General features: G+C 39.4%; 1 protein-coding gene across 7 annotated transcripts in view; it reads right to left on the bottom strand.

Moving 5' to 3' along the window:
• LOC125464056 (paxillin-like) overlaps positions 1-13335 on the bottom strand; it is a 171273-nt gene that overhangs the window by 17253 nt on the left and 140685 nt on the right. For 3 of the 7 annotated variants that reach the window (XM_059655130.1, XM_059655133.1, XM_059655134.1), the window contains exons 10-15: positions 12049-12603; positions 10580-10633; positions 8242-8385; positions 3479-3661; positions 2634-2807; positions 1821-1902 (exon numbers count right to left, since the gene is read on the bottom strand). In XM_059655130.1, the coding sequence (XP_059511113.1) occupies positions 1821-1902; positions 2634-2807; positions 3479-3661; positions 8242-8385; positions 10580-10633; positions 12049-12603 (1192 nt within the window). The remainder of the gene's footprint in view (positions 1-1820; positions 1903-2633; positions 2808-3478; positions 3662-8241; positions 8386-10579; positions 10634-12048; positions 12604-13335) is intronic. The other 4 variants (XM_059655135.1, XM_059655136.1, XM_059655131.1 and 1 more) reach the window with 3 other exon arrangements.

Below are 13335 nucleotides of genomic sequence, written 5' to 3'. Positions count from 1 at the left end.
AGAGTAGTCGGTTACTGTTCTCTTCTCCTTTTGTGAATTTTATTCTGGTGAGGATAATGTTTATATGTCGATCAGTTTCTTCTAGTCTTGTGCGTTTGATAATCACAAAGGTGTCATCTAGTCGGAGTTTGGGTTGTATAGTGGGGAGCACTGTCCTTTTCTAATGTTTGCATTACCGCTTCTGCAACAGTCCTGATATTGGGCATCCCAGCAGTGTTCTGTTGATTTGTGTAAATGTACAGTCATTGAAGGTAAAAGTGGGTTATGAGTCACACATCCAGTAGTTTCAGGATGCTGCCCTTGTTGATGCTTTTGGTGTAGTGAGGTTTCTGCTTTCCTGGTTCATCCAGCAGTGTGGCAGTTGTCTCTTTGGCTATGGTCGATGTTTATGGATGTAAATAGTGCTGTGACATTGAAGGATGTCATTATCTCATCCTCTTCTAATCTGGCACCCTTGATGATGTTGAGAAATTCTTGGGAGGAGTGGATGGGGTGGGTAGTGTTGTCTACTAAGTATTTCAGTTTCCGTTGTAGTTCTTTGGCTAGTTTATAAGTTGACATGCCTGGTAGCGAGACAATGGGTCTGAGCAGGACCCCTGGCTTGTGTATCTTAGGAAATCCATGGAAGCAGGGTGTGTTGGATCCCTCTGGCTTCATTTTTTGGTAATTTGTCTTGCTGATATCTCCTGAGTTGTGTAATTTCTTCATGGTTGTTGCAATCTGGTTCTCTAACTGCGGTGTTGGGTCTATTGCCATCTGTTGGTAGGTGTCAGTAACTACTAGTAGTACACTTTCACTGGAAAGATGGTGGCTGAGAGGTGACCTGATAGAGGTCTATAATATTATCAGAGGTATAGACAGGGTGGACAATCAGAGGCTTTTTCCCAGTGTTTCGATTACAAGGAGACACAGGTTCAAGGTGAGAGGCCAAAAGTTTAAGGGAGACATGTGAAGGAAGTTTTTCATGCAGAGTGGTAGGAGCGTGGAATGCACTGCTAGAGGTGGTGGTGGAAGCAGGCATGTTGACGACATTTAAGAGGCATCTGGATAGTTATATGAATAGGGAGGGAATAAAGGGATTTAGACTGAATAAGGGCAGAAAGTTTGTATTTTAGTTTAGTCAGGGCATGATAACTGGCACAGGGTTTAAGGGCTAACGGGCCTCTTACTGTGTCGTACTTCTCTTTTGTTCTTTGGTTCATTCCAACCAGAAGTCCATCAACAAACACAGTGAACTGGACTCGACATACAAACCACTGAGAAACAGAACTGCAAGGTGATGCCAACCATCCCAGCAAACCGAGGCATATAAATAATAAGCAGGACAGGACACCAACACTTCAGAGGTGTGCTGACGGTGTTACCTAGCAGGGTGACAAAACGTCTGCAATCAAACACAATGGGCTGGTGAGCAAGTCTACAACCACAAGTAGTTTTCTCAGTGGCATCCATTCTAATTCAGTGAACCATGGAACTGCTGTCTGGCCTGACCAACACAGGGAATGGTCAGCAATGAAATGAAAAACTTAAACTGATTCTAGAATATATGATAACAAAGTGTGGAGCTGGATGAACACAACAGCTCTCTGATGAAGGGTCTAGGCCCAAAAAGTCAGCTATTGTGCTCCTGAGATGCTGCTTGGCCTGTTGTGTTCATCCAGCTCCACACTTTGTTATCTTGGATTCTCCAGCATCTGAAGTTCCCATTATCACTCTAGCATATATGATACGCTAGCAATTACACTGCAAGATGCTAACAAACAGAATTTAGAATAGTCAAACTGGAGGACGCAGAAAGCACATTAGAGTCAGCATTATACCATCAGGTCCAAAGAAGGCTCCACACTGGGCACAGAAGAAATGTTCAGGATGCCAAGTTTTATCCAGTGCTGTCACCACTTTCTGTAATACAGAACACAATGAGAAGGTATGAGTTAGGGCAAAGCCAAATGCATCCACCTTGGATAATACTGCAAATGTTACACTGTTCCACTACACTGCCATCATTTTTCCCAAGAAAAACCATAGCTCCAAAGTATTACTTTTCTGTCAACTAAATTTGGCATTACAACATGGGATTGAAATAAATCCATTTCTAAAATCAAAACAATGATATGAAAGTATTCTTTTCCTGGGGTAATGGTATTTTTGGGGAATACCGAAATAATTGTTAAACTATCCAACTTAGAACACTGTTCACATTTGTTACTTGCAGATGAAATAACAAGTTATTAATATAAAATCCCGACAGTGCAGAAAGAGGCCATTCAGTCCATCAAATCTGCACTGACCCTCTGAACAGCATCTATCCCGGACTAAATCCCCCCACCCTATCTCCATAACCTCACATTTACCATGGCTAACTCACCTTGCCTGCATATCCTTGAATACTACAGGGCAATTTAGCATGGCCAATCCACCTAATCCGAACATCTTCGGACTGGGAGAGGAAACTGGAGCACCCGGAGGAAACCCAAGCAGCCACAGGGAGAATGTGCAAAGTCCACATGGACAGTCACGCAAGGCTAGAATCAAACCTGGGTCCCTGGCGCTGTGAGGCAGTAGTGCCGCCCTCATTTTTCAACCCATTAATAGATTAACCCCTCCATTTTGAATGCTTTTGAGATGCTTACATCCAGAATGGGTCCATTGCAGTAATAACAACGGGGGGAGAATAGATTGTGGTAGTCTTTCTCACAGTATGGCTGCCCATCTCGCTCAAAGAAATTTCGAGAACCAATCTCTTCTTGGCAATGGGTACAGACAAAGTGCTCTGGATGCCAGGTACGACCCATTGCAGTGACAACCTGACAGAGAATAAACAGTTTAAAATGTTTTACAAATGTGCAAACAGTTTCATTAAAGTTACACTACATTTGAAATAGTTCTAAGGTATGTACTTGTTCAAACAAAAGATATCACACAAGGAAGCAGATTGCCATGCCTTTAGAGAAAGGAATATTATATATTTTTCAAATACAACATTGCATCTTTTAATGAATGGATGACATTTAAAATAACCAGACTTTTCACAGATGCTGACTAATCTGTGTAGTTTAGCCACCTCAAGAACACAGTTGTCTTTGATTATTACACAGACAGTATTGGAGCACTGAAAAGACCTGTCAGGGACAGGATATTTTCTAATCAACCTATTCAGAGATATTTTTAAATACTTGCAACAGTTGGGACTTGAATTTGGGACTCCTTTTTCAATGGTAGGGGCATTATCAGAAGCACCACAACAGCCAGACTGTCATGGATACTATTTAAACAAGCTGGCTCACAGCAGCATTCAATCTCCTACCTCATCAAAAAAAGTGTGTTTTCAAGATAAAGCAGACACAGGTTTGAGGAACATGCTACTAATAGTAGCAAGGATGGGCTCAAATATCAAGCTTTCAGTGCAAACCCAACAAACACTGACCATCTCTACTGACTTTGCAGGGACATTTCAAATCCTGCGTTATCTCCTCACCTGCCCAGCAATAGGCTTCTTACATGCAGCACACACTCCTTTTGCGACAGTTGCAACCCCCAACTTATTCAGTCCAACGTGCAATTCATCCAGCATGTTATCGAGCTGGCTTCCAGCTTTTTGAGGCCCGGCTACTGTGGAAGAACCACCCTGCTTTCCTTTAGATCCTGACTGTGTCATCATCTGTAAACAGATAGAAAAGGCAGAACAAAAGTGGTCAAGTTAAATACACAGTATGTTGCTGTAATCCCATCTAACTAAGCAGATTTTATTCTGAGATGTTTTAATGGATTATTGTTCATTTTTAGATACAGTAACTGTCTATTTTCTGGGAAACAATGACAAAAATGACTTTCCTTTTGGTGGTATTTTTCAAATAATACCTACATAGCCTTCATTTATTGCATACAGATATGACTTAATTCTTTTGAGAAGAGAAGGACCTAGACTTTTCATGATACGAATTGCAAGGATATTATTCAGCCATAATTGGATCTCTCTTTCACTTTACTATTAAGTAGGACTGGCCCTTTGTTATCACTCTGCCAGGAAAGTAGGGTCATTGGCCAGAGATGAGGGAGCTGAAGGTTGGAGGTAAGAAAAGGTGGGTGGCAGAGTCCCGTTGGTGGCTGCATTGCCAACAGCTGGTACCCCTTTGAGTGGTCCTGTACAATGAGGAGCTGTCAGCCTCTGAACTGCTGGCAGCTTTTGGTGGGCTGGGCTTCCGGTACTGGGATCCAGAATTCCATAGAAGGCCTCCTGGGAGCCATTTTAGGCTCATACATTAGAACTAAAGGGGTTTCCCATTGGGCCTGATCGCTGTCAGACTGACTAAATCCTGCACTACATTTTACTTAGCAACACAGAAATAGAGGTTTATTTGAGTGATTAACACACAAACATAGAAATGATACAGCATAAATCTTACAGTAAGAGATAATTCCACCCAATCAAAATTATGCACAAGGGATATATAGCCTTGTTAATGCCTTTGTAAGTTCATAAAACACTTAGCCAGATGTTGATCAGAGAATCGCTGGCCAATACTGTTCAATCAATAAAGGCTATCAATCAAGTACTGCCTGGTATTAAAGCTTTCCTGGGTTAGAATTATTCAAAGCCAAAATTTGTTGACAGTGTATTTGAATTTTATTCATCCACTTGGATCGATCAGTGATCAGCTTGTGTTTTGGTGTGTAGGATGGGAAAAGAATTTTCATCTTATATTCTGCATTCCATGAATCACAGCACGCAAGATAAATAGAAATATTGATATCAAAGTGTTATTTCAATAGTTGAACTGTTCACTGTAAAAATAATCAACTTGACTTAAAATAGGATCTGAAAAGTTACAAATGGAAAATGCAAGAGGTATTGCTGAAACATACAAGGTACAGAAAAAGTGTCCTCAGGAAGAGGCTGGATTAGTTAACTTATCTTCAGAATTTCCAGAACATCCGGCATCAAAACTTACATCTGTTACTTACTCTTTTGTTGCTGCTCTTGGATATAGCCAAAACAGCAAAAGCAGATGACAAGGAGAGAGCAACCAGTTGATTTCTGATTTAATTTTATATCCATTTAAAAGCTAGGGTTTCCCTCCCGTGCCCAATTTCTCTGCAATTCCTGCACCCAGATGATCAACTCCCGGCAGCTGGAACAAGAAAACGTCCCCCATTTTATCTCAAATGTTAGTGAGAGGTGAGCAATTAATACTGTTGGAAAAAGAAGAGAAACCCCTAGGGTTCAGGCATATAATTCTTTGAAAGCTTTGTCACAGGCGGACAGGGTGGTTAAGAAAGCATGCTAAATGTTGTCATTTATCTCAAGAGGGTTGGAATATAAAAGCGGTGATATGCTTCTGAGGCTTTATAAAGCTCTAATTAGGCCCCATTTAGAATACTGTGTCCAATTTTGGGCCCCACATCTCAGGAAGGACATACTAGCCCTGGAGCGTGTCCAGCGGAGATTCACATGGATGATCCCTGGAATGGTAGGTTTAACGTATGATGAACATCTAAGGATCCTGGGATTGTACTCATTAGAGTTTAGAAGGTTGAGGGGAGATCTAATAGAGACTTAAAAGATAATGTACGGTTTAGAAGGGGTGGACGCTGGGAAGTTGTTTCCGTTAGGCGGGGAGACTAGGACCTGTGGGCACAGCCTTAAAATTAGAGGGGGTTAATTTAAAACTGAAATGAGACGACGTTTCTTCAGCTAGAGAGTGGTGGGCTTGTGGAATTCATTGCCATGGAGTGCAGTGGAGGCCGGGACATTGGATGCCTTCAAGGCAGAGATCGACAAATTATTCATCTCAGATGGAATCAAGGGCTACGGGGAGAGTGCAGGGAAGTGGAGTTGAAATGCCCATCAGCCATGATTTAAATGGCAGAGTGGACTTGATGGGCCGAATAGCCTTACTTCCACTACTATGTCTTACGGTCTTATGATCTAAATGCCTGCCTTCATTGCTCAGACTATTGTGTGCAGGAGTTGGGGATTATATCGAGGTTTTACAGGATGTTGGTGAGGCCCACGTTTGGACTACCATGTACAGTTCTAGTTGCCCTGCTAAAGGAAGGACATCATTAAATTGGAGACAGTTCAGAAAAGATTTACCAAGATGCTGCCAAGACTACAGGGTTTGAGTTATAAGGAGAGGCTAGATAGGCTGGGACTTTTATCACTGGAGCAGAGAAGGTTGAGGGGTAACTTTACAGATTTATAAACTCAGGAGGAGCATAGATAAGATGAAAAACAATGGCCTTTTCCCTAGGGTGGGGAGTTCAAAGCTAGGAGGCATTTTTAAAAAGTGAGGGGAGAATAATTTAAAAGGAACTTGAGGGGTAACTTTTTTCACAGTAGGTGGTTCATATATGGAACAAACCACCAGTGGAATTTTTAAAATAATTCATTAATGGGATGAGTGTGTCACTGGCTAGGCCACATTTATCGTCCATCCCTAATTACCCAGAGGGCAATTCAGAGTCAACCACATTGCTGTGTGTCTGGAGTCACATGTAGGCCAGATTAGGGAAGGAAACAGCCACCCTTACCTGAAGGACAGTAGTGAGCCAGATGGGTTTTTCCGGCAATCGACAATGGATTCATGGTCATCATTAGATTCTTAATTCCAAATATTTTAGTGAATTCAAATTCCATCATCTGCCTTGGCAGGATTCAAACCCGGGTCCCCATAAAGTTATCTGGGTCTCTGGATTAACAGTTCAGCGATAGTACCACTAGGTCATTGCCTCCCCAAAGTGATAGATGCACGTATAGTTACAACATTTAATAGACGCTTGGACAAGTACATAAATAGGAAAGGTTTAAGAGGGATATGGGCCAAACGCAAGCAAGTTTCATTTCGGAAACTTGGCCTTCATGGACAAGTTGGACAAAAAGGGTCTGTTTCCATGCTACATGACTCTAAAATGAAAAGGTGCTTTCTTTCTCTTGCCTGCCATGAACAATTTAAGATGTTGCCTCAATGATGTTATAGTGACTTTCCCCCAGATTCCCCTATTTGAGTTCAGCATTTTATTAGTGAACGTCAGAGAAAGCTGTAATGCACACACTAGCAACTGCTGGAAACCTTAACTGTACAGAATGTGGCAAACAAATAACATTGCATAAAAACACCAAATTTTAAAAGACGGATATGAGAGTTCTAATTCTAAAAAAAAGCTCTTACAGGAAAAGGCACCATCATTTACTTTACCCATATATCAGTGTTGTAGGACACAATGAGCAAATGAAGAATCTTGCATTTTATTAAAGGAAGAGACATCATTAACTAGGTAGTGTAATTTCAGTGATTAATTGCATTACTAAAAAAGTAATCTGGACACTTATTTTCCAGCAACATTTTCAAACATGATTTTGATAAACCTCCTGCTCTATGTACATCAATCACTTATGTCCACTAATCTACATTGGGATTTGATGAATTTCTTGCTTTCAAATGAATAGTTTATATGGCAGGGTTTACCCAGTTTCCAAAGAACAGTTAAATAGCTCTAATAAAACAGAGCAACATAAATCACTGAAAAGACAGTGATAGAGTTCATTTCTAATGCTAGTTTCTTCTTTCTCTCACCGAGCTACACATAACAACCTTGCAAATGTATCGAAATGCAGATAACCCATTTCTCATTAAGGCACAGGCACAGAGTCATCATCTGTTGTGTGGTGTTTCAGTAATCATTATCTTCAGAAAGATATTGGTAGGGATTTTGAGTCCTGATTTATATTTTGTATGCTGACACCTCGCACGTTTTTCCTAAACATTTTTCACAACAAATAACATCAAATTCTAAAGGAAATACTCAGCTTTCTGTAGGATTACTGCCTTCCAATATGCTTAGCTAACTGTTTTCTGATATAGCAAAGCCATGACAAATTGAAAGAATTCAAGTATTCCAACGACAACCAAGTGGAAGTACAATCTCTAAGCTGGAAATTCCAAGGCAAAATAACTGAAGATTATTTCTGATTATTCAGCTGACATCCAAAACGCTAGCTGTCATTGTTGCAGGCTAAAATCACATTTATGAAATTAAAACAAGTCAAACTGCCATACTAAGACATCACTCAAATGTAAGTGTCAACATTAACATTAAAAAGTTGTGTTGTACCATTTGAATTAACAGCCCTACACAACCACTAAAAATACAATAAAAAGAGATAATATATTAAGCTTTGAGGATATTAGCCTGCATTCACTGTTTCTATTCGAAAATCACGTTCTGTCATATACACACATTTACATTTGGTTTTTGTTGTCGTCCATTCAATGAGGGAGGGGCTGGGCGGGGGGGAAGGGCATATGGATCTGCCCGTACGACAGGATCTCCTTTATGGGATGGAGGATATAGCTTGTTGGAAGCACGGTCTGAGTTGACTGGCTAGAAATGGGTCAACAGAAGACAGAAATGGAACAGAACAGAATTAAATAAATGAAAATAAACCCGGTAAAGCAGTATAGAGTGAAAAATCAAACATGCAAAATACACAAAGAGCCAGCAGTGCATCTGTCACACAAGGAAATTTTATCTTATGGCCCACTCTAGCTCCACATTAGTTGGTTATCAATGTGGAGTGGGAGCCAGTTTATTAACCGAGCTTGCTAGATTACTCAGTCCAGGTAAATAGGGCTGGAAAATGCTGTACATTGTTCCAGTGACAGTATTTAGCATTTCTTGGTATTGGTATGGCACAATACCACTTAAAATGAATGAATTCCGACCTACTACTACTTCTAAAAACTGTGTTTGTTGCATCGCAACAAAAGGAGCCAAAGAAAATCCTTGGCTCATTGCAGTTTTGGAGCAATCTATGCATTTGCATGATGCTGGAAAAACCTGGAAGGAGAAATGGCTTTCACTGGAACTGAATAATGCCAGCTTCAACAAGTTGATGTTAGAACTTAAATACAGAACTTGAACCATGCTATTGACAGCAACTATTCAATGCTTGCCTATAAACTGCTCAATGTACTAAACAAGTACTAAGCAAACTGCCCAGCAATCACCAACTTTCACTTTTAGCACGACCGAATTCAAAAGTATATAATATGTTGCTCAAAATGCAGTGACATCTTAATTCTTAAAGCTGTCTTCAAAAATTTTGGTTTTCTGTTTAGCTTGTAAAACTTTTCTCCCAAACAGTTTTAATCTCCCTTTGAAGCTTAAGGCTGTCCAAAATTGAAAGAGTTCCCATTTTGAAAAGGGTCTTCTTGCATTTTATACAACTTATAGGAATAGACCCATGTTTGACTAGTGATTTCTCTCACTTTCATCCAAGCTCTGCCAACTTTTCTCACTTTCTCCTACCTAATTAGTGCATTCTATTGTGACACTTCAAAATTTCAACTCCATTGTCTTTTATAATGCTTTTCCTCCCTTAGGGACTTCCACATAGCAATCACGACATAGGACAAAGTCTGTTAAATTTTCACAGTTCTCAAGTATTAACATTCTTGTATTCTGAATTACACTAAATTCCCACTAATGTTGAGGATTTTGAAACTCAATTATACAACACATTAAAATATTTTCTGATTTAACCTAATTTCGTTTCATGATAATTTTCAAGCATTGTTGCTTCTATTTTAAAATGGCAAAAAAAACCTTTTCACCTCAATTTTGAGTTGAATTCCGAATCAACTGATAATAAAAAGCAATACACGATTTTTGTAACTTCCTTCAGAAACGAGTTACACAGGCACACTATCCAACTTGAAATTTCATCTTCACACATAGAATGAGATACAAAATAAACCTGCATCCTGTATTTGCTACTCAGTATGCATTTTGCACGCTCAGTTCTACAGAATGGCTTATTCAGTGTGTGATGTTATTTAGTTAACCTACCCAGTCATTAGACAGGAATGCATCTTCTCTGACAGTTGCTTGATTATGCAGACAGTTGTGGGGTTATTCAGGCAGCTGTTATTAAATACAAAATCAAAGCATTGCAAATGCTGGAGATCTGAAACAAAAACAAAATGCTGGAAATACTTAGCAAGTTGGGTAACATCTGAGGAGAGAGAAACATTTTAAATCAATGACCTATCAGAATAATGAAAAGACCTGAAATGTCTGTTTCGCTGTCCACAGATAATGCCACACCTCCTGAGTATTTCTAGCATTTTTGTTTTTATATTAGCTGTTTGCAAGTTATCTTGGAAACAGAGTTCAATATTACTGCAAAAGTTGCTTCCAAAAGAATATCTGCATTACAACTTCATAAGTGCAATGGCATTGTGATATATTGCCGCACTGTTACAAAGCAAGTTTTTAAAACCTGGAATATTTTACAAAAATAAAACAGTTTCCAATTTCAAACTTATTTTAACTGCTTGGACAGGAGACATTGCACTGTTAGTACAGTATTCAAGCAACATTATGCAGACATATTTAAAATCTCAAATAATTCCTTAGAAAATGGATTCCATTATTTTCCAGCCCTTTTACACTCACACCCAATATTTATTACAGGTCAGCATTGTATATTGAACAGCCAGCAGCTGACTCCAGATTTATAATTCGAAGCAACGGGCATATAGAACATGCTGAGTTTGGAAAAAAAATACCCTGCCTTCTCAAAGGATGGAGGTGAAGTAAGTGGCAAAGACTCAAAGTTTGCATTCACCTATGAAGAGAAAATGAAAATTGCAATAAACTGGGAAAGGCCAAGTTTACAAATCCCACACGAACAAAACTTCACTGCCATTCAAATTCTTAACCTTACAGTATCACTTGTCACTGCTGGCATTGTAAAAACAAAACCCGAAAGAATTGGAGATGCTGGAAATCAGAAGCAAAAACAGGAATTTCTGGAAAGTCTCAGCAGATCTGGCACTGATGAAAGAAATGTGTTAACGCTTCAGCTCCAGAGGCCATTCTTCAGTTTTGAAGAAAGGTCACTGGACCCAAAATGTTAACATTGTGTCAATTAAATTTCTGAAATAAGCAGCTCAGTAATGTAATTATAAATAGAACCTCAAGCAAATAATATATTCATATTACTTTTAAATTATGAGTGAAATTTTACAACGTGACGGATTCTTATACCAAACTATGATTTCTAAAATCAAGCTTTTTAATAAAAAAAGACACTAAGCCTTCAGATCAGTCAATATGAAAATTCACTACGTTACCTCTTGAATTTGATAACTTGCATCCTGACATCACTATATCACTTCTTACATTTACTGCGATGTTCAGTAAAACTTTAGTACTGAGTCAATAATGAGATTCATTTGTTACTATTACGGCCCCTTTAATATTAGATGCAAATTTGGCCAATTTGTACATTAGTTTCTGACTGCAAATCAGTGATGTGAATTAGAAAATTAATTGACTTAGCAATAAACAGGGATCAAATGTTATATAGTGTAGTACCACACCGTACACAATGTTTACTGATTAGATCATTTGGAAGTCAAACAAGCAAACTTTGTTCAGTTACTGGCTTATTCTTCTCCCAACACTTCTACATTCACGAGCCATCATTGGTAACATTTTGATTATTCTACCAAATCTGGATGCAAATGTAGGGTCATAGAAATAGTAGGCCATTCAACCTCTCCAGCCTGTTCTGCCAGTCTAGATTGTGGTTGATCCCCCATCTCAATATCACATTCCTGCACTATCCCGACAGCAACAGAAAATCTGTCTTGAACTTCCTTAAATGACTTAACTTCCACACGCTGATAAATTACTCCAAAGATTCAAACGAACATAACAAAGTGGCATTTCTAACAAGATAGAACTCTATAAAGTTCACTATCCTAAATATACTGCCATCATAAACTGTACTGACCTGGATAATAGAGGCAAGTCAGTTTCAAAACAGATTAAAAGTATTGGTTTTAATGCATGGATACACTTAAAGCAATAATGTCTGTATGTATGGAAAATTTCTACAAATAAATACACACACACACACACACACACACACACACGAAAGAAAATTAACCTGAAACTGAACCTTTGTGAAATCTTTATAAATCCAATGATATTAAAGTAGTATCTGTAATCATTAAAGATAAAATACTTCCATGCCTGTGATTGACACTTCAGACTGTCTCCATCACGGCTACTGCCATCGGTCTGACATGCTATTGACACAGTGGCTCTAGTGGACGTAGGAGATGATTGCGGCTCAACTTGGACAGCAGTGGTCTGTACTACAGGTAGACAGTATGAACGTGAAATCTTTTCTGTTGGTGAGGTGGACTGTAACGGGCTTAACTGAGCAGGTGGTGGTGATGGAAGGACAGCTGGCTTCTGATATTCATCAAATGAACTATTCCGCTGAGGTGCAGGCTGAGATCCTGGGTGATTGGAGGTCAATGAATAAGGAGCAGAAGGTTGGGAAGGCAAAGGGAGAGGAGGTGGAGAAGGCACAGAGGGAGGAAGTGAGGAGGACGTAGGGGGAGGGGATGGGGAAGGCACAGGAAGGAGGAGTGCAGAAGGTACAAAGGGAGGAGGCAGTGGAGAAATTTTCAGAAGTTCGCTTTTTCTTTTATCTTGTTTGACTGGGGGAGAAGGTGAAATGGAGTGGGGTGATGGAGTAGAACCTTTCGAAGAAGGAGGGGGTTCTGGAGTGATTATTATCTGGAGAGAAACACATAGCAGCTTTAGTACCAAGAAATAGATGCAGATTAAAGGATAATTTCATTCTGCTCAGGCTAATGTGCACCATGCTTCAAGCTTTTTGACAACCGGCTTATGAAAAATAGAGCTCCACAGCATTTAACGAATACTGAACATATAAGTGGAGTAACGTCTACCATTATATCAGTCACCTTGAGCTAAGTTACAGGCATCTTCTGAAGCAAGCATATTTTAAAGAAACTTCAGTTGTGCCACTGGCGAATACAGGTTAGTTTTAGGCTTCGGCTTATAGCCAAAGTCAAAGACTGAGCAGGACATGGGTTTGGCAGAAAGTAATAATCTGAAAGTAAACACTGAAAACACGCAACACTGATTAAATTATTTTATACTATTTACTATCTGGTTAGCATTAACTAGAAACAACTGAGCTCACAGGAGGGCTTCTAAAAAACGGCAGAATTGAGATACACAAATAGATCAGGTAGTGACAAAACTAAAACTGTACATTAAAACAAAACACATAAATCTCCCACAGTGAATATTGCAAAGGTAGAAAAACATGTTCTGCCGTTTTCTGCACATTTGTAGAAAAACAGACAAAATTAGCTTACGGAAGTTATCAGAAATCGCTTCAGCTGACACCAAGCATTTACAATTACAGCAATTGAATTCATTTGATCTGAGCCTCAGCTGTTTTATGTACTTTCATCTAGATGGACACAGTCACCTCAT

Source organism: Stegostoma tigrinum, chromosome 26 (genome assembly GCF_030684315.1).
Source record: "Stegostoma tigrinum isolate sSteTig4 chromosome 26, sSteTig4.hap1, whole genome shotgun sequence".
Classification (NCBI taxonomy): domain Eukaryota; kingdom Metazoa; phylum Chordata; class Chondrichthyes; order Orectolobiformes; family Stegostomatidae; genus Stegostoma; species Stegostoma tigrinum.
This window is presented reverse-complemented; position numbering and strand designations above follow the sequence as displayed.